This window comes from Mytilus californianus, unplaced genomic scaffold (assembly GCF_021869535.1).
Source record: "Mytilus californianus isolate M0D057914Y unplaced genomic scaffold, xbMytCali1.0.p SCAF_6, whole genome shotgun sequence".
Taxonomy (NCBI): domain Eukaryota; kingdom Metazoa; phylum Mollusca; class Bivalvia; order Mytilida; family Mytilidae; genus Mytilus; species Mytilus californianus.
Genome location: NW_026262712.1, coordinates 111,489,504 through 111,510,056, shown reverse-complemented (window position 1 = coordinate 111,510,056; position 20,553 = coordinate 111,489,504). Strand labels below are relative to the sequence as shown.

The following is a 20,553-nucleotide window of genomic DNA, read 5'->3' as shown; positions in this document are numbered from 1 at the left end:
ACCTACATGGTCTTTTATAGCTTTATGTACTGTTACTCTATTGCCTTGTTTCATTGTAACCTACATGGTCTTTTATAGCTTTATGTACTGTTATTTCCCTTTGGTATCTTTCGCCTCTTTTCTACAGGTACAGCCTAACTTTCTGAGAAGTCTTTGTATTTATGAAGGAATTTAGTAGCAGTTTAATTAATTAATTTGGTAACGAAATCACTGACTCAATAATTCGTTCATTGACATCAAAAACGACGTAGATACTCTTTCCGAATGGATTAAGGCTGTGAGGTCGTTGATACAAATCCGAATTAAGAAACTAAATGGGCATATCAATACCCACGCTACATCAATTTTTAAAGACCCAAATGTTGCAAAACACTTGTCCTACCTCCATGACAAATATGTTGTTGTCCCCGCAGAAAAAGCCCCAAACAACATCGTTTTTGTGTGTAAATATCATTACATAAACTGCTTGATAAATGAATTAGGTATTGACAGTTCACTTGGAAACTCAACATATACCCTCACGACACTTACCAAAGAGAAAATCCTAGAAAATCATAGGTCTGTTCTATGTTCCTTTTGAATTTCAACCAAAGATGAAGAACTGGATCTTCCATCACTGTATTGGATACCTAAACTACGTAAGTGTCCTTACAAACAACGGTATATTGCTGGGTCTTCCAAGTGCTCCACGAAACCTCTTTCTAAATTATTAACATCTATTTTATCAGCAATCAAAGCCGGGCTCCGAAGTTATTGTGAAACTGCCTATTCTAGAGGTGGCGTGAATCAGATGTGGATACTAAAAAATTCCAAAGATCTTTTAGAGTACATATAATCTAAGACTCTCTCATCTTGCAATTGTATTAACACATTTGACTTTTCTACACTTTACACAAGTATTCCCCATTCCAAACTAAAAGACAAATTGAAAGAGTTGGTATTACTTTGTTTCATTAAAAAGAATGGCGAACGTAGATACAAGTATCTTGTCTTGGGGAGGGATACATCCTACTTTGTAAAGAATCACTCTGATTGAAACAAAAAATTCTCTGAAACTGACATTATCAAGATGCTTGATTTCTTGATTGACAACATATTTGTTACGATTGGAGGACGTGTTTTTCAACAGACTGTCGGAATTCCAATGGGAACCAATTGTGCCCCTTTTCTTGCCGACTTGTTTCTTTATTATTATGAGGCTGACTTCATACAGGAACGTCTTAGGAAGAGAGATAAGAAGTAAGCAATATCCTTTAACTCTACGTTCCGCTATATAGATGATGTTCTCTCACTAAATAATACAAAATTTGGTGACTATGTTGAACGAATTTATCGAACTAGAGATAAAGGATACTACAGATACAGTTAAGTCTGCCTCATATCTTGACTTACATCTAGAAATTGACAATGAGGGTCGGTTGAAAACAAAACTTTACGACAAAAGAGATGAGTTCAGCTTCCCAATTGTGAACTTTCCATTTCTATGTAGCAACATTCCAGCAGCGCCTGCATACGGAGTATATATCTCCTAATTGATACGATATTCCCGGGCTTGTGTTTCCTATCATGATTTCCTTGATAGAGGATTGCTGCTCACAAGGAAGCTATTAAACCAAGAGTTCCAAATGGTGAAGTTGAAATCATCCCTTCGTAAATTTTACGGACGCCATTACGAGTTGGTTGACCGTTATGCAATAACCGTTTCACAGATGATATCGGATATGTTCCTTATGTCGTAACTACAATACCCTTCCCTTTCCACGAATGTGACTTACCGAATTAGACTATTTACCGGATTTGTAATAACATAAGCAACACGACGGGTGCCACATGTGGAGCAGGTTCTGCTAACCCTTCTGGAGCACCTGAGATCACCCCTCGTTTTTGGTGGGGTTCGTGTTGCTTAGTCTTTAGTTTTCTATGTTGTGTCATCTATACTATTATTTGTCTGTTTGTCTTTTTATTTTTGGCCATGGCGTTGTCAGTTTGTTTTCGGTCAATGAGTTTGACTGTCCCTCTAGTTTCTTTCGTCCCTCCTTTACAGACACGAGAATAGCGAACAAGTTGTGAAATATACACACCGTAGGAAGGGGCCAAAGGAACATCACCGCCCATAATAGGTCGTATATTCTTATATATAGTTTCCAAAAGCTAAAACATCCAAATATAGAAAAGGGCAATTACTGCTGCCTGTAATCAAATGTAAAGCAAGCTCCCTTGGGTTAACTGCCACAGTAAAAAAAATCTGGATTATCTGAAGCAAACATATCATTAAGGTATCGGTAAGTGTTATCAAATATATCAATTAAACGCAAATTAGACTGTGATTCATAACAATACATGAACAAGTCTTCTATTAAATGGGCGAAATTGTTGCCCATATGAATGCATATAATTTGTCGATAAAATTAGCTGCCACAACGTACATAGATAGTGTCAGGGAGAAAAATTGAAAGCTACGAATCAATTAAATAAAGCAGAAAAATATATCAAAAACTGTACAATCCATTTATTGCAGAAGTAAGTGTTGACAATACACAATATCTGCAAAAGTCCAAATAGGATTTTGTTCGTATATTTGTTTGAACTTTTTTTTATAAATATTTTTACATGGAGATTTGTTGTTACAAATAAATTAAAGTATTTCATCTAAAACAGCTTATAAAATGTAAGTCCTGAAGCCATTGCAACCAAGTTGAAAACGAGGCTTCCGGCACCATTTCCTGTAAAGAAAAATGTTTGTGTTCTAGATACAAAGTTATATAAATCTTGAAACATCCGACATCTTATTTTAAAAAAAAATGTTGGTAGCTTGTTGAATGACAAATAGTACTGTAAAAAGGCGGAAGAAGAACATAATGCTCTAAAAAAAGTGTTCAAATGGAACAAATACGATCCTTTAATGTTTCGTATCATGTTGATCAAAGAAATAAATTATGAACTGATAATTAAATTCAAAATCATATCGCAATACAGGAGCACTTGATATTGGAAGTATGATACATCGGGTATTGGCAGTGTATGAAAAGCCAAGACTATGTTAGTAGTATTGCAAGGTATCATAAAAAGTTGGATTACTTTTTTCAATCTGATTTTTAGGTTTGGAATGATATGAACCCTTGTGTAAATGATAGCTAGGTCTTAGGTTTCGATAGTTTGCAAGAGGAAAAAAACTAAGATTGCTCTAACATATCTTTGGACTCTAATGAATTGTTGTCTCGTTGGCAATCATATCACATCTCCTTAAACATAACAATGTATGAAATCGATTGTAGACTGCATGATCATTGGAAGCCAGTAATATAAAAGATAGTAAAGTTTTGGCATACATACCACTTCCACATCCATACTGGGAAAGGGCCTTTTTGGCAGCAGCGATGGTTTGGCTTATAAAGGAAGAACCGGAGTCCAATTTGCAGTCAGTGACAACTTTGTTCAAACAATCCAGATAGGTATTTGCTGCACTGAGTTTCAAATAAAATCATACAATAAAATACTTAAGCACTGCATGTATTATCAAAAAAGTAAAATAACAAAAATACTGAACTCCGAGGAAAATTCAAAGCGGAAAGTCCCTAATCAAATGGCAAAATCAAAAGCTCAAACGAATGGATAACAACTGTCATATTCCTGACTTGGTACAGGCATTTTCTTATGTAGAAAATGGTGGATTAAACCTGGTTTTATAGCTAGCTAAACCTCTCACTTGTATGACAGCCGCAAATATATACGTATAGGAAGTACACCAATAATTCATGGCCCCATAGCTTTCTATGTTAAATTCCTCAATTTCAAGCAGACACAGCTCTTTTGTTTCAAGTTCAAATAAAGTGACAATCATTGCATGTCAAAGCAACACTTTTTGGTGTCTTGTACTGGAAAAAATCAACATACCTTTAATGGCATATAAGAAAGAACTGGTTCCCGGAACTTCGGATGTACCAAAACAGGTACTTCAGATCTGACATACAGGCAAAAAGTACCCTCTTTATAAAATTTGGTGCAGTTTTTTTAATATTCAAAATTATAAGTCAAAAAGTGTTCTACAATGATCACCAGTCATTCAGCTTTCATTTGATACCAACAATACCTAAATATTCTACATATTTTGAAAGTTACACTCATGCGTAGGAACTATTTTGTGTTAAATATGTACTACTTTCTGGTATGTGCTTTCTGGCCGGGCCGAATTAGTGGTGTTACACCTATATACGTTTCAATAATTTATAAGTAATCTTGATATAGCATTGCGGTTATTATTATTCCCCATTAATATCATGTTATCATTTATTCCTTTTTCATTAGAGGAAAAGAGGAATACATCTTTAATCATTTATTTTTATTTTGGGATCAGGCTATGTATCGGAAAACATATATTATCCCTTACTCTCATTTGGTTGGATGCTATATAGAGGAATGCATTTATTGGCGCCAGGCAATACTTGATAATATGATTTAAAAGGGCATTTAAATTATTTCACATCTATATAAAATAAGTTAAAAATTAATTAAACACAACACAAAAAATAGTACATGAAAATGGTCTGACCTGCATATTTTCTTCTCATCTCTTCCGGCCCCTGCTACCGCGCCGGTGTAGGTTGTGGAGCATGCGGTTATTTTTGGGGTAGCACAAATCTGGGCGTCAGCTCCTAAATAATGAATAATAAGTACATATTTTTAAATAAAAGTGTTTATGCTGAGAATAAATGAATTTATGGTCCCACAATATTGACGCGATTTATCATGTCCCTATTGTTAAGATAGATAACTGATCGACCAATGAGAGGTCTTCTTTTAGACAACACCTTCATTTAGGAAAACACACGAAGAGAAACACTTATCCAACGTAAAAATAATTCATCGGTCATAGTGAAGTAAATTGATCACTTATCGGTCATAGTGAAGTAAATTGATCATTTATCGGTCATAATAAAGTAATTTGATCACTTGAAATGATCATCAAGTTACCGAATATAAGTATTTATTTGTTTTCATTATCTAATAATTTAAAAATTCAATCGTTGTCAAATTTGTGATATTGGTTTTAATTAAGAATATTTGCGTTGTTAACCGTTATATAGCATTTCTGATTTGTTACTTGTTCAGTCCTTCAGCTTAATTTAACTGACTTATTTTGAACCTTGTATTTTAGAAAATTTTCTCAACAATAGATCCGAATCTGAATTTGATTTGAATTTGAGTAAGATAATTTTCAAAGCTATCATTTATTCTCCCTGAAAATGCTGATTACAGGAAGGTAAATCGGAAATAAAAATCACATCTGAAAAATACTACAAACATTATTTGTTTAAAAAAATAGCATTTGTGACAACAAATTTGTTTAAGCCAATGCTCATACAAAACGTAAGAAAGTAATTATGGGGTCAACTGTTAGACATTAGCAACTATGAAACAAAACATTGGTACCTACAAAGTTCCTATCCCTAAGACACCGTTAAATGCTAACGTATGAAATAAAAATAACTCTTTTCGAGTTGCTACCGAAAGAATTAAAAAAGGTAAAACATATTAAATATATTAGAAGACAACACATTAATCTACAGCATAAACAACTCAATATAAAAAAGAAGATGTGGTATGATTGTCAATGAGACAACTCTTCACAAGAGACTAAATAACAGAGAAATTAACAAATATAAGTCCCGTATATAAAAATAGGACATGAACTCCCGTGCTCTCGAATGGTAATCAGCGCCTATATGGACGCATTAAATTAAATACTCTGGAAGTGTTATCAGCTTATGTGCCTATATTGACCCATTAGATGCTTTTGAAGTGTTATCAGCCTATGTGCCTATATTGACCCATTAGATGCTCTGGAAGTGTTATCAGCTAATGTGCCTATATTGACCCATTAGATGCTCTGGAAGTGTTATCAGCTTATGTGCCTATATTGACCCATTAGATGCTCTGGAAGTGTTATCAGCTTATGTGCCTATATTGACCTATTAGATGATCCGGAAGTGTTATCAGCTTATGTGCCTATATTGATCCATTAGATGCTCTGGAAGTGTTATCAGCCTATGTGCCTATATTGACCCATTAGATGCTTTTGAAGTGTTATCAGCTTATGTGCCTAAATTGACCCATTAGATGCTTTTGAAGTGTTATCAGCTTATGTGCCTATATTGACCCATTAGATGCTCTGGAAGTGTTATCAGCCTATGTGCCTATATTGACGCATTAGATGCTTTTGAAGTGCTATCAGCTTATGTGCCTATATTGACCCATTAGATGCTCTGGAAGTGTTATCAGCCTAAGTGCCTATATTGACGCATTAGATGCTTTTGAAGTGTTATCAGCTTATGTGCCTATATTGACCTATTAGATGCTCTGGAAGTGTTATCAACCTATGTTCCTATATTGACCCATTAGATGCTCTGGAAGTGTTACCAGCTTATGTGCCTATATTGACCCATTAGATGCTCTGGAATGTTATCAGCCTATGTGCCTATATTGACCCATTAGATGCTCTGGAAGTGTTATCAGCCTATGTGCCTATATTGACCCATTAGATGCTCTGGAAGTGTTATCAGCCTATGTGCCTATATTGACGCATTAGATGCTTTGGAAGTGTTATCAGCTTATGTGCCTATATTGACCCATTAGATGATTTTTAAGTGTTATCAGCCTATTTGCCTATCTTGAACCATTAGATGATCTGGAAGTGTTATCAGTTTATGTGCCTATATTGACCCATCAGATGCCTTTGAAGTGTTATCAGCTTATGTGCCTATATTGACCCATTAGATGCTCTGGAAGTGTTATCAGCTTATGTGCCTATATTGACCTATTAGATGCTCTGGAAGTGTTATCAGCTTATGTGCCTATATTTACCCATTAGATGCTCTGGAAGTGTTATCAGCTTATGTGCCTATATTGACCCATTAGATGCTTTTGAAGTGTTATCAGCTTATGTGCCTATATTGACCCATTAGATGCTCTGGAAGTGTTATCAGCCTATGTGCCTATATTGACCCATTAGATGCTTTGGAAGTGTTATCAGCTTCTGTGCCTATATTGACCCATTAGATGCTTTGGAAGTGTTATCAGCTTATGTGCCTATATTTACGCCTAACGTGCTTTGGGAGGGTTATCAGCTTCTGCACCTATATTGACACATTACGTGCTCTGGAAACGTTATCAACTTCTGCTCCTATATTTGCGACTTGCGTGATCTGGACGGGTTATCAGCTTCTGCGCCTATATTGGCGATTTGCGTGCTCTGGAAGGGTTATCAGCTTCTGTGCCTATATTGACGCTTAACGTGTTCAACTTGTAAAATGCCGGTGATTAGTATTCAGTAATTTCAAAAAGCGAAGAAATGGGAACTGACTATTGGTTGACTCCCCCATTTTTTACAGAAGGAAATGTGTGTACTAAGTCAGAAAAAGGACAGTTGGTTGCCATTCGTTTGATTTGTTTGAGCTTTTGACTTTGCCATCTGACTTTCCGTTTTGAAATTTGCTTGAAGTTCTGTATTTTTGTTATTTTACTTTTGGCTATGAAATGGATCTTCAATAACGTGAAACAACATAAGGAAAATAGTAAAAGAAAAAAAGTAGCATAAAAAGGGTTATGCACACTTAAAATGTGTTTCTATAAAATAAAAAGTATAAGAAAAATGTCTTACCTTGCATGACTATACTAATAGATACAAGACAGGCAATCACAGTTACGGCAGACATTTTGTCCATTTTTATGTTTTCTCGTCTATAAAATAAAACGCACTTCACAAATAGTACTTTACAAATTAATTCAAGATTTAAATAATAATAATCATTTAAAACTAAACAAAACAAGTATTGAAAAAATTTTATCAAAATTGATTCAATCAACAATTACCATACTTCGAATTTGAATAAAAAGTAAACAAATGCAAATTAATTTTAAAGAAAAAAAAGTTAAAACCAGATGAGAAGTAAAGCAAAGAACAGCGAACATGTTAATCGCTTCTGGTTGTAAAAATCATAATTTTGAAAAAAAAGTCATCCAATTCAAAAACAGAACACGTTTTATTTTTTTTTTTATTTGTATTTTTTCAATACAAGTTGATTCAAACGAAAACTAGAATAATTGCGTTCATTAATTTCATCGTGTAAAAAAATGAATTAAGAAAAAAACAATCTTTGGACAAAAATCATGATTGATAACTAGGATGATTTAGTTTCAAATATATCGTTAAACGAATTACCTGTTTGAGATAAATAACTTAATAGACTGATGATATCGGTATACTGCAGCTTTGTGGGAGTTGTAATCTGTCCAACTCCTTTTATACGTGTTTTTTTCGTTATTTCGCAAGTAACCTTTGTACGAAAAAGGCTTCCCTAACATTTCGTTATTTTGATAACAGTAAATAGATATTGATGACAGATATCGGTTTGTGGTCTTTTTTATCGTCTTGCTGACCTGCCTATAAATCAATATTTAAAATGTGTAACATGAACGGGATGATGTCTGGTTTTTCTCTGGTTTTTCCTTAAATTTAAATAAAAGAAAGTGAGTTATAAATCATTCAATGCAATCTAATAAAAAAAAATTAAAAAAAAAAGACTTGCAATCAGGAAGATATTGGCGGTAAAATGATTTGAATTTTCTTTCATATATAGTTTATACCGTCCTTTTTATAGAGAAACTTGCAAATTCCTGTAGATTTACGAAACACATAGATATCTCCCTTTACATACCCTATAACCGGCTATCACGTCAAACAAATATATCGGATCAGTGTTCCAGCTTTCCATTAACACATTGTTCAGCCGATTTATGTCCGCTGTTCCGGGTTAGGGTTAGGATTTTACATTCGTGTACAGCAAGTATTATTAACTTTGGCATCTGCACAACAAATACCAAGCTACAGTTGCTGCAGTATAGTTTCAATCATCGAATCTTAGCTACAAACACTTCAAACATTAGAACATTTATTTTGGGATTGTGAACATATACAGATATTATTAGAACATATTGAAAATTGGTTTCTGACCAATGGAATTAGTGTTCTTTTTACAAAAGAAGTTTTTTATGTTTAGTAACATTACAAAAATATCAAAAGGCAATACAGAAAATACTATTTGCATATAATAAAACAATATATACATAATACCAGATGTTTGAAAAAAAAACTGTTAATATACTCAGTAAAAGAGAAGATGAAACATTTGTATGCAATTGATATATAAAACATATTGCTATGAAAAACAAACGTGAATATCATTTTCACAGAGGATGGAATATTTTTGATAAATTACTTAGTTAAAGTTTATATTTTTACTGCTATAGTTGAAAATGCATGATTTAAATACTGAGTTATAATTAAATGTCCAGATGAATTTGAAAACATATCCTCTCTCTCTCTCTCTCTCTCTCTCACTTTTTTTATACACATATTTAGAAAAATAAATGCTTCTTAAGAAAGATTTATATATTTTATATTGCTATTATATTTGTGTATATTATGCTGTACACTGGAAGTTATAATTGATAAAAATAAAAAATAAAATTGCATCTGCTGTACCGATTGCTGATAACATGATTAATTGTTATCCGAATCCTGATGCTTGCACCGTTGAAAATTCTCAAACTACCAATGGTTATTTTGAGGGGGCCTAAATGCGACTGGTCTACCTGCACTTTATTCGATGCACTTTGACAAGACATGAGTAAAAAAAATATTTTAGCTCCTTGAATACCCAATGAATTCAATTATTTATTGACACGATTGTTATGTATCTAACGGAAGTGGATCTAAATAAATAATTTACCTACTAAACGATAGCTATTTTGCCTTTTTTACAACGTTGTTATGTAAACGTCAAATTCTTTACACTCTTACAAAACAATGCTGTAAAAAATCTGGAGTTTTAAAAATATTTAATTTAGATATGACCCGAAGCAAACATGACTTTGTTACATTTAAGCTAGGTTTATTTCACTTGTTGTACATTGGGTTTTGCAGTAATGTGTACATTAGTGTCCTGGTAAAATCAGAAAGTCATGTTTTAAACTAAATACTTAACAATAAATATCTTAACGCAGTTCATATCTTTAATTGATTTGCAACATTTACACAACAGTAAATTCACTATTTTAAAGTTCTCTTGATGTCAGATTCCGCACAAAGGGTTGACTTGTTAATTGAAACATGTTTTTATTTTTGGAATACTTCCGCCTAGCAACAAAATCAGTGCTGACGATGGCATTCTTTGGTTTTCATCGATATATAGATGCGCAGCCGCACCTGCCCAGAATATGGGACGTTATATCCGATGTAGAGTGTTGTGGGTGTTTTTTTCTGTACGGAGTTGAAATATTGCAATGGTGAAGTTTATTTTACCCATTTTCTAGTATAAGCCTCTAATGTAAATTGCTCTACTCAGTTGCTTAACCTGTGACATTTTTTTATTTATTGTTCAATGAGTATTCTTCCCGATTAATCGGTCACTCATGATTTTTTTTTCTGCACAGATAATGTGTAGGGTATGTGTGTGGTGGTGGTGGGAAAAAAGGCGGGTAAAAATACGCTGTTGGTTACAGTCGTGCAGCTATGTTTAAAAACAACACCTTTGCGTTTATTGAAATTGTGTGCAAATTTAGACCTATATATTTATTTCATGGGAAAATAATCCATTTATTTATCAATTATCACATATACAGTCTGACATCTTACTTAGATTTTAAAGCATTGTTTAACTAATGTCAATAAATGTTCAGGAGATAAAGATGTTAATCATGTGGGATCATTGCAGTCCTCTACTATAGACAAATATCTATTGCAAAATGATTCACTTCTCATTGATTATTACCTGTTTTGGTTCTTATACATCCTTGGCTTTCAAATATTTGGCATTGAGCGTTATTGATGAAGGTAAATCCAGAAAAGCGCTTCGGACGCATGACATTTGTAACATGTTGTTTTCACTTTTTAAACACAAAATAAAATCTTGCACATTTCACATACATGACAAATTGAACAAGAAATAAAAGACGTTCATCGAGTTTCAAAAGAAAGAACCATTTTAGTTGATTTAGTTGGTATACTAAGCTTAAGACTTGTTGTTGAAAGAATTTTCCCGAGGTTAAGCATATAATATTACAATTTGTTAGTTTTATTTTATGCCATCAAAATAGAAAGTTGGATGAGAAAACTGTCTTAAACACTCTCCGGAAAACTCAAGTATGAAAAAGACGACGTTACGATAGGATTGTTGAAAACAAACCTTCTTAAATACTACTCGAAAAACGTAAGTTTTAGCAATACGAACCCTAGGAAAGGGGGTTAAAATTACATTTTTCATAAGGGTAAGAAGGTTCTGCTTCTCTAGTTGCAACCCTCGGATTTATGAAGTCAAGTAGAGTTTCGGTGACGTATTTGTTATTTCCAAGATCCTGCATCTCAACTACATATGACATAATTACCAATAATGTCATTTTTATGTTCCTTATTTATTTACTATGTCATAGATTCTACATGTCTTCTAAATCTGACATTATGACCACTGATATTATGATCCTGTTCTTGACATATTATATAGTATGTCATAGATTCCACATATTCACTTCATCTGACATTATTAACAACTTGATATTGTTGGGGAAAAGGAGGGGGGTTGTAGGACTTTGTAAATGAAAATTTTGGCTTTGGAAAAACTGAGAATAAATAACGTTGCCTGAGTAAATGACATTGAGTTTTTTATCAAACAAAATGCAGAATATAAATGTGTACAAAAGTGAAAATAAATTTAACACATGAAAAAACTAAGCAACCTTGCAAAAATTAAAATAACTATACTCTGCATACTCTGCAAAAAAAGAATCGCATAGTGGATTTTAAAGAATTTTAATACATGTATTTTAAAAGGAAATTTTACAATTACTAATAAAGATATTCAATCAAAACGTGTTTGATTGAGAAAAGGACAGACAATTCCTTCAAGATTGATGATTAAAAATCAATTGATTATAATCAAAGTTACTTCCGTTGCCATTAACGTTAGTACCGGGTATGATCACCTCTCGCCGCTAAGACTGCCACTCATCTCCTCGGGAATGAAGCTATTTATGTTGTTGTGTAGAATTGCTCGTCATTCCTGTTGAAATATTTGTCGAAGTTGATCAAGGGTCTGAGGCGGGGGTTGACGCTGGCGCATACGTTTAACCAGTTGTACCCATCCATAGATGCTCAATAGGATTCAAGGTAGCACATTGATGTTATTCTGGTCAAAGTAGTCCGTTGTTAAAAGCGCTGTGTGAGGCCTAGCATTTTCCTGCTGGAATAACTCCCTCTGTCGGTCAAATCATGCATAAGGTGAGGATGAGAATTTTGTCTCTGTACCTTTTAGTCGTTAAATTACCCGGAATATGTACCAATTCCGTTATACGGTCATTAGAGATAGGCGCCAACATCATGACACTTCTTCCAACGAAGCTGTCACACGAGGAAGCAACATGTTCATTCATGCGCCAGTAGACACGAGTTCTTCCATCTCGTTTTTGAAGCATAACACGGGACTCATCACTGAACAAGATTCTGCGCCAGTTGCGGATTGTCCAGCCCCTCAATATGTTGCACCACCAGACTCTATTCTCTCTGTGTAACGGCCTCAAAACGGGTCCAAAATACGGCCTCCTAGGTCTAATGCCATGTTGTTGCTGTCGATTGCTGACTGTTTGTGAGCTGATTCTTCTCAATTCTGGGATCTCAACTGCAGTTGATGTTTCGGCAACGGTTCGATTCCGTAGATTAATGTGGTGATTTTGTCGTTAAGCGAGGTCGTCCACTCCTCGGGCGGTCCTTAGTACAGCCAGTCTGCTGGTATCTGTTCCAAAGACGCGAAATTGTGCTCCGATTAACATTTTCAGTTCTTGCTACTTCACTTTGGGACACTCTGGCCTGGAGACGGCCGATGATGATATTTCAAATAGCAGGGTCAACCCTTGGCATGGCAGCGTTTTAACGTTGTGATGAATTAAATTTTCAAACTTGGTCCTTATATGCGCAAAAGTGTAACGTTGAGTTGACCACAAAATTCTCGTGAAAAACGTCAGCAAAATTTTGCGGCACTTTTAGCGAGTTGCAGATTTCATGTGGCAGAGAGACAAATCAAGAAAATGGGCATTTAAAGTTACCATTTGAAGATGCAACTTATCGTTTCATTTTACCTTGTAAAATATATATTTTGCACTTTGAAAAATTCATCCGAGCAATGCGTTTCTTGTTTTAAACAGTATATTTCGTCTATACCTGTTACTTTGGTATAGGCACGATTTACAAGTCAAGATATGTTTGTTTCATTTGTAATTTTACAGATAATCAAATTACATAATTGTATCACAGAAATAATTACAGGTTTTTTTGTGCACTTGGTATATTCAACAAATTTATAACTACTCCCCTACGGAAAGTTCTGGAGGACAAATCTACTCATTTCTTTGATATGAACCAACGATACCAAGCTTTGGTCACTTATCTTGAAAACGTATCTGTAGACCTTGGCCGTACACAGGAACTATTGGGAGAATACTTACCTTTACCAGACATTGCCATTAAAAAAGATGATATCTGGGCTTCATTGGTCCATAGCGAAAATGATGCACCCTGTGCAGCTCTTCTTGTTGAATTGTGCTCAACTGTTTGTAAAGCTTTAAAGCTTTGAAAAATAAAGTAGCTGACTATTAAGAAGATGGACAATTTTCTGGTAACCACGAAACTGACCGAGAACAATTTTCATCAGTTTTGCACCACAATAAATTGCCAGAGAGGGTGCTTGGGCAATAAGACTGGTTACCCTGACAACCACCGCTAAATTATAGAAATTAAAAACACAAACAGCAAAGCGTAATGCGTTAAAATCTCAGATCAACTTTAAGAACTATGTTTTGGAACAAAAAGCAGACATAATATTTTTCAGAGTTTATAAATACCAAAGGAAAATTGTCACCACTCATCAGTCGAAAACTAGTTTACTCTGATTTCCATGACGACGAACAACTGTGAAGGTAGAGGTAATTATATTTTTATTCGTTGAAAGCATTTTTTTGAATATTTAAATTCCTAAACAAAAACAAAAATATAAACAAATATTTTTAAAACAAATATTAATCGAAGACTTGAACATTGTTTTTTGCTGCTTCGCCGCTCAGCGGATTTTAAGGGAAAGAGTAATGACACGCTAAATTGTAATTCATCTAGATCTCAATAAATCATACTCAGTGTGTCGTGTTGATCGAGTACAATGCAGGTCTCATATGCATGTTTATGTTCTAATATGTTTGTAATAGTTGCCACTGTTCGTTAAACACCGAGTCACTTTTCAGACCTACATATATTTTGGTTATCACACTTTGAAGTCGAGTGTACTTGATGGATATTATTCCAGAATCACATGTCATACGTTCATCGAGACACAGGGATTAACAAAATCATACAGATACATCCTACGGCTTGACAAATAATTAAGAAGAGCATTTCATGACGACAGAAAAAATATTAATCATAATCGAATATTGTAATTTTATTGTAGAAAACAGAAGTGAGAGCGAAAAGAAGTATAGCATGTAATTTTATACTCCATGTAAACTCAAACAATATATGAAGTAAATGTATTCTTTCTACACCCAGAGTCAATAACTTCATTTATCCAAATCACCTGATTTTATTTGTAGATGTCGCTATGTTTGACCTTGAATTGGTTGTTTGTCTTTAGTCTGTTTTTTAGCCATTGCCTTATCTTTTTTTAAGTGAGTACACTAGTATCTTCTCCCAGTGGATAAAATAGTTCTCTGTCTCCATAGTACAATAATAATGAAGATTTGTGGTGACTGTTATAACCCTGCCAAATTTTTATTTAAAAAATATTGAGATGTCGTATGATTGCCAATGAGAGAACTAGCCACCAAAGTTCAAATGAAGTGGATTTTAGCTTCAACAACGAGACAAACCCATACCGTTAAGTCGGCTATAAAAGGCCTCGATATGTAAAATATGAAACAATTCAATTGAGAAAAGTAACTAATTTAATGCCAAACAATTTACGAAAAACAAATATGACAGACATATTCCAACGACAACCACTAAACTACAGGCTTCTGACTTGGGACAGACTCATACAGAATGTAGCGAGGGTTAAACATGTTCATGAGCGCTCAACCCTCCCCTTAACCTGGGAACAGCACATACATGTAAGAACAAACGATAAAAATCAGTTGAAAAAGGCTCAACTCTTCAGATCGATACAAAGGAAAACATCAAACAAAAACAAAGACAGGATGTGGCAGGATAAATATCTATCCCTGTACAAGATCATGAACCGCGTCAATATTTGATAATTATAAGTTTATCAAATGCATAGCCACATCTACTTGTATGAAAAGAGGCAATGTTAAGTGTACGCTTGTAAAACAAATACCCAACAATTTAAAAACAAAGGAAAAAGAAAGAAAAATTGTATTGCATATATGATCATTTTTTATGTAATACATATATAGATATAAGAAGATGTGGTATGAGTGCCAATGAGACAACTCTCCATCCAGGTCACAATTTGTAAAAGTAAACCATTATATGTCAAAGTACGGCCTTCAACACGGAGCCTTGGCTCACACCGAATAGCTAGCTTTAAAGGGTCCCAAATATGACAAGTGTAAAACCATTCAAACAAGAAAACCAACGGTCTAATCTATATAAAAAACGAGAAACGAGAAACACCAATGAACCACATCACCAAACGACAACCTCTGAACATCAGGTACCTGACTTAGGACAGGTGCAAACAAGTGCAGCGGATTTAAACGTTTTAATAGGCACCAACCTTCACCCTAACCTAAAACAATAGTGTAACATCACAACATAGAAAGACACACTATAAAATATCAATTGAAATGGCTTAACTCAATCAAAAGACATATAAACAAAAACAAGTGAACATACACTGAACGAATAAATTTGATCTATGACACAATGTAGATTCAAAATTAATAAAACAAGGGGTTAGATGTAAAACAATATCAGAAAGACAACCATAACCTTGAACAAAATGCCGCCAAATAAAATAACGTACACAGGTAAATAAAAAAAAATTGTTGAAAGGTATACATGGAGAACGGAAATACATTTTACAAAATAAATAATTTTGTTTTTCATAGTACGATAACAGAAGTGAAAATTTACAGTCATACCAAACACTAATCAAAGGTAGTTTATATATTAAAAATAGTGAGACGAGATATAACACTATTAAGTAAAAAATAAATAACAAAAATGAATTACAAATTGTATCAACAGGTCAAATTAACACGAAAGTACGATTTGAGAGTACTCACAGTTACTGAAAGTTTGAATATCAGATTTTTGCATATGGAAATCAATCAGAAAAGCAAAACAAAATTAATTTTCTAGCTTTTTCATTGTGACGTGTCACACCGGACGTGTTATCTAATTGTTTGCAAAAAAATAACTTGATACATATCATTATTGTAACATTTTTATCTGTACATTTTTCTTCGTATGTAATCAAAATTTTATGCTTTGTGATTATTCATGGAATAAAAATGAAAAGAGTTACTTTCCATTCAAGAGTTGATTCTGCTGAAAGTGATGCACATTTGATGTCGTTTACGTTTATCATATACACATCATACGCGTCTTAAAACATGAACTAATATATATATTCAAGCAATGCTGTTCATTATTACAAACATATCGAATTATTTGCAAATGCCAGCTTTTAACATCTTTTAGCGTTTTCGGATGTCAATATTTCTATTTTTAGTACATGTATATCATGTTTTCCTCCATACAACAAGATCATGATCATGTGTTCAAGATGTGTTTTCAATAAGACAACGTTTGGTTTTGCATATTACAGCATATTTTATGCATGATTGATAATGATGTAGTAAATAGAAATATAGCAGGAAAATAATGCAATTCCATGAAAATCATGCAGATGCCTGGGGTCAAAGCTCAAACAAGAAAATAAAAATGTATGCGTCATTAAATTTGTACTACAGGATACAATCAAATAAAAAATACTTTATGTGTATTTATTTCATATCAAAATATCCCACAGAGTCCGTACAAGTAAGGTTGCAATTCACTCATGCAAATTTTACCCTATACAAATTTTGGCAGTTGTAGCAGTATCATTTTGGGTTTTATGCTTTTGAAAGTTTTATGAAGGTATTTTTGGGTCGTACCCTCTGAAAGGTTCTATTAAAGCCCTTTTGGGTTGTGTGCTCTCAAAAGTTTTGTAAAAGCCTTTTTGGTTTGTATGCATTCAACCTTTTTTTCACTTTCCAAAATTTTGTTCACGAGTGTACCGGCAATTCCAGAAGTACGTGTTGTGCGCATTGCAACAATTCATTTGATTTTATATCATTTGGCATATTTCTGAATAAAGATAACATTTTAGTTGTGTGATTAAAAGTTGTTTATTCAATTATTTCTTTAATGTATGCTAGGTAAATAATTTGTTTACACGACATTTTGTTTCTAGATGAATAAACTGTATTCCTATTTAAACGAACAAAAGATACATTAACTGTCTTGTCTGTAATTTGGCTATATAACAAAATCAAAATTTCTTTTATACAAATTTTATGACACCATTTATGGTACGTTTTGTACATTCATTAACACGTTTATGGTTGCTTTGGCATTATTTTAGTGAGATTAATGAAAAAGATATCATAGAGAAGATAGAAAATATTTTATCGGCAATAGAAAGAACTTGCGCCTTCCAAAATAATGCTGTTTCAGCAAGTTACTTTGGAATATGTGATAATATTTTTTAATAATAGCTATAATATCTGACTTTTTTTAATAACAATAATATCGGAGAATTATTTGTGATAGAAGTATTTTTTTTTATCGGTTTTAAAGATTAAAATTGAATAAAGTCAATATCTTTTGATTAAGCTTGCGTATACTATACATAGCAGTATTTTCTTTATTTTAAAGGCAGAATAAGGTTTAAAAAAGATATCACAACAAAAAAGTTTCCAATGTGTCTCAAAATTACTGTTGTAAATAAACAAACTGCAGTTTTTCATCTGAGCATCAAACGATTTACAGTTGGCCTTTTACCTTATTCTGATACACAGCAGATCAACAACAAAAACTAATAGAAATGCTACAATTCATCTTGTATATTGTTGGTTATCAATATGTATCTTTCCGAATAGTGTTTATAGAATTCTGAATTATAAAGTCCCTTACCCTTAGACATGACTAACTGCTAAAGTTTGAAATGAAAACAATTTTGTTCGAGATGCTACCAAAAGAAATAAAAAAAGATAAAACATAAATATATTAGAAGACAAAACATTACAGCAAAAGCAACAACCCCTCAAACAATTAGGACATGAACTCCCGTGCTATGGAAGAGTAATCAGCTTCTGCGGCTATATTGACGCCTTAAATGTTCACCTTGTTAAAAGCCGTTGATTAGTCATATTCGGTAATTTCAAACACTACGAAATGTGAACTGACTATTGGTATAATCCACAATTTCCTACATAAGAAAATGCTTGTACTGTGTTAGAAATATGACAACTGTTTTCGCTAAGTTTGATGTATTTGAACTTTTAATTTTGCCATTTGCTTAGGGACTTTTCGTTTAGAATTTTCCTCAGGAGTTCGGTATTTTTGTTATTTTACTTTTTTGTAGACTGAATGATCATTGGAAGCCAATAAAATAAATGATAGTAAAGTTTTGGCATATATACCACTTCCACATCCATACTGGAAAGGGCCTGTTTCGCAGCAGCGATTGTTTGGCTTATGATAGAAGTGCCAGAGTCCAATTTGCAGCCAGTGACAACTTTGTTCAAACAATCCAGATAGGTATTTGCTGCACTGTGTTTCAAATATAATCATACAATAAAATACTTAATCACTACATGTATCATCAATATACACGTATATACGTTTTAACAATATATAAGTAATCTGAATATAGCATTGAGGTTATTTTTATTTCCCCTGAATTTTCTGTTATCAATTATTCCTATTTCATTTGCTTGAAAGAGGAATAAATTTATTATTTTCATTTGACAGCATGCTTAACATCGGAGTATATCTAATTTTTGTTTTAATTTGGGAGCATGGTATACATCGGAATACATATATTATCCCTAATTTTCATTTGGTTGGATGCTATATAGAGGAATGTATTTATTGACGCCAGGCAATACTTAATAATGATATATAAAAAGGGCAATCAAATTATATCACACCAACATATAATAAGTTAAAAATGAATTAAACACAAAACAAAAAATAGTACATAAAATAGTCTGAACTGCATATCTTCTTCTTGTCTCCTCCGGCCCCTGCTACCATTTTTTGGATGCATTGTCTTACTATTAAAAAATTCAATCGTCGTCAAGATTTGTGATATTTATTTTAATTAAAAACAATATTTGCGGTGCTAACCGTTTATAAGCAGTTCTGATTTGAGGCACCATGCTACTTGATCAGTCCTTTAGCTTAATTTAACAGAATTATTTTGAACCTTGTATTCAAGACAATTCTTTCAACAATAGATCCAAATCTGAATTTGATTAGAATTTGAATGATATGATTTTCAAAGCAATCAATTATTCACACTAAAAAATCATGTTTGTTACAGGAAGATAAATTCGAAATGAAAAACACATCTGAAGAACACTATAGACATTATTTCTTTTTGAATGTAGCATTTTTGATAAGGATTGGTTTAATCCAATGGTCATACAAAAAGTAAGAGAGTAATTAGGGGGTCAACTGTTAGACATAATCAAATATAAAACAAAACATCGGTACTTATAAAGTTAATCGCCCTTAGAAAGGACTAACTGCTAAAGATTGAAATGAACAAATTTTTTTCTCGAATTGCTACCGAAAGAAATAAAAAAGATTACACATAAATATATTAATAATAAACTCATAGATACCAGGATACAATTAAAAGACATTACATTACAGCAAAAGCAACACAACCCTACACATTGAAGGGTAATCAGCGCCTATATGGACGCATTATATGCTCTGGAAGGTTTATCAGCTTCTGCGCCTATATTGACGCTTTACGTGCTCTGGAAGGATTATCAGCTTATGCGCCTATATTGACACCTTACATGTTCACCTTGTAAAAATCCGGTGATTAGTCATATTCAGTAATTTCAAAAACGAATAAATGGGAACTGACTATTGGTTTAATCTACCATTTTCTACATAAAAAAAATGCCTATACTAAGGAATGTGACAGTTATTTTAGTTAAGTTGGATATGTTTGAGCTTTTGTTTTTACCGTTTTGAATTTTCCTTGAAGTTCGGTATTTTTGTTAATATTTTACCTTTGTCTATGAAATGGATGTTCAATAACGCGAGCCAACATAAGAAAAAATAGGAAAAGAAAAAATGTAGCACAAAATTGTTTTCGAACAGTTTGAATGTGTTTCCAAAAAAAAAACAATTAAAGAAAAATGTCTTACCTTGCATGACTATACTAATAGATACAAGACAGGCAATCACAGTTACGGCAGACA

At 33.2% G+C, this 20,553-nt stretch overlaps 1 protein-coding gene across 1 annotated transcript in view; it reads right to left on the bottom strand.

Annotated features, from left to right (window-relative positions):
• Positions 1–2,494: 2,494 nt before the first annotated feature.
• The window catches only part of LOC127705828 (uncharacterized), a 170,996-nt gene continuing 152,937 nt past the window's right edge, over positions 2,495–20,553 (bottom strand). Inside the window, exon 5 of the mRNA XM_052210186.1 lies at positions 2,495–2,723. Within this exon, the coding sequence (XP_052066146.1) occupies positions 2,650–2,723 (74 nt within the window). The 3' untranslated portion in view covers positions 2,495–2,649. The remainder of the gene's footprint in view (positions 2,724–20,553) is intronic.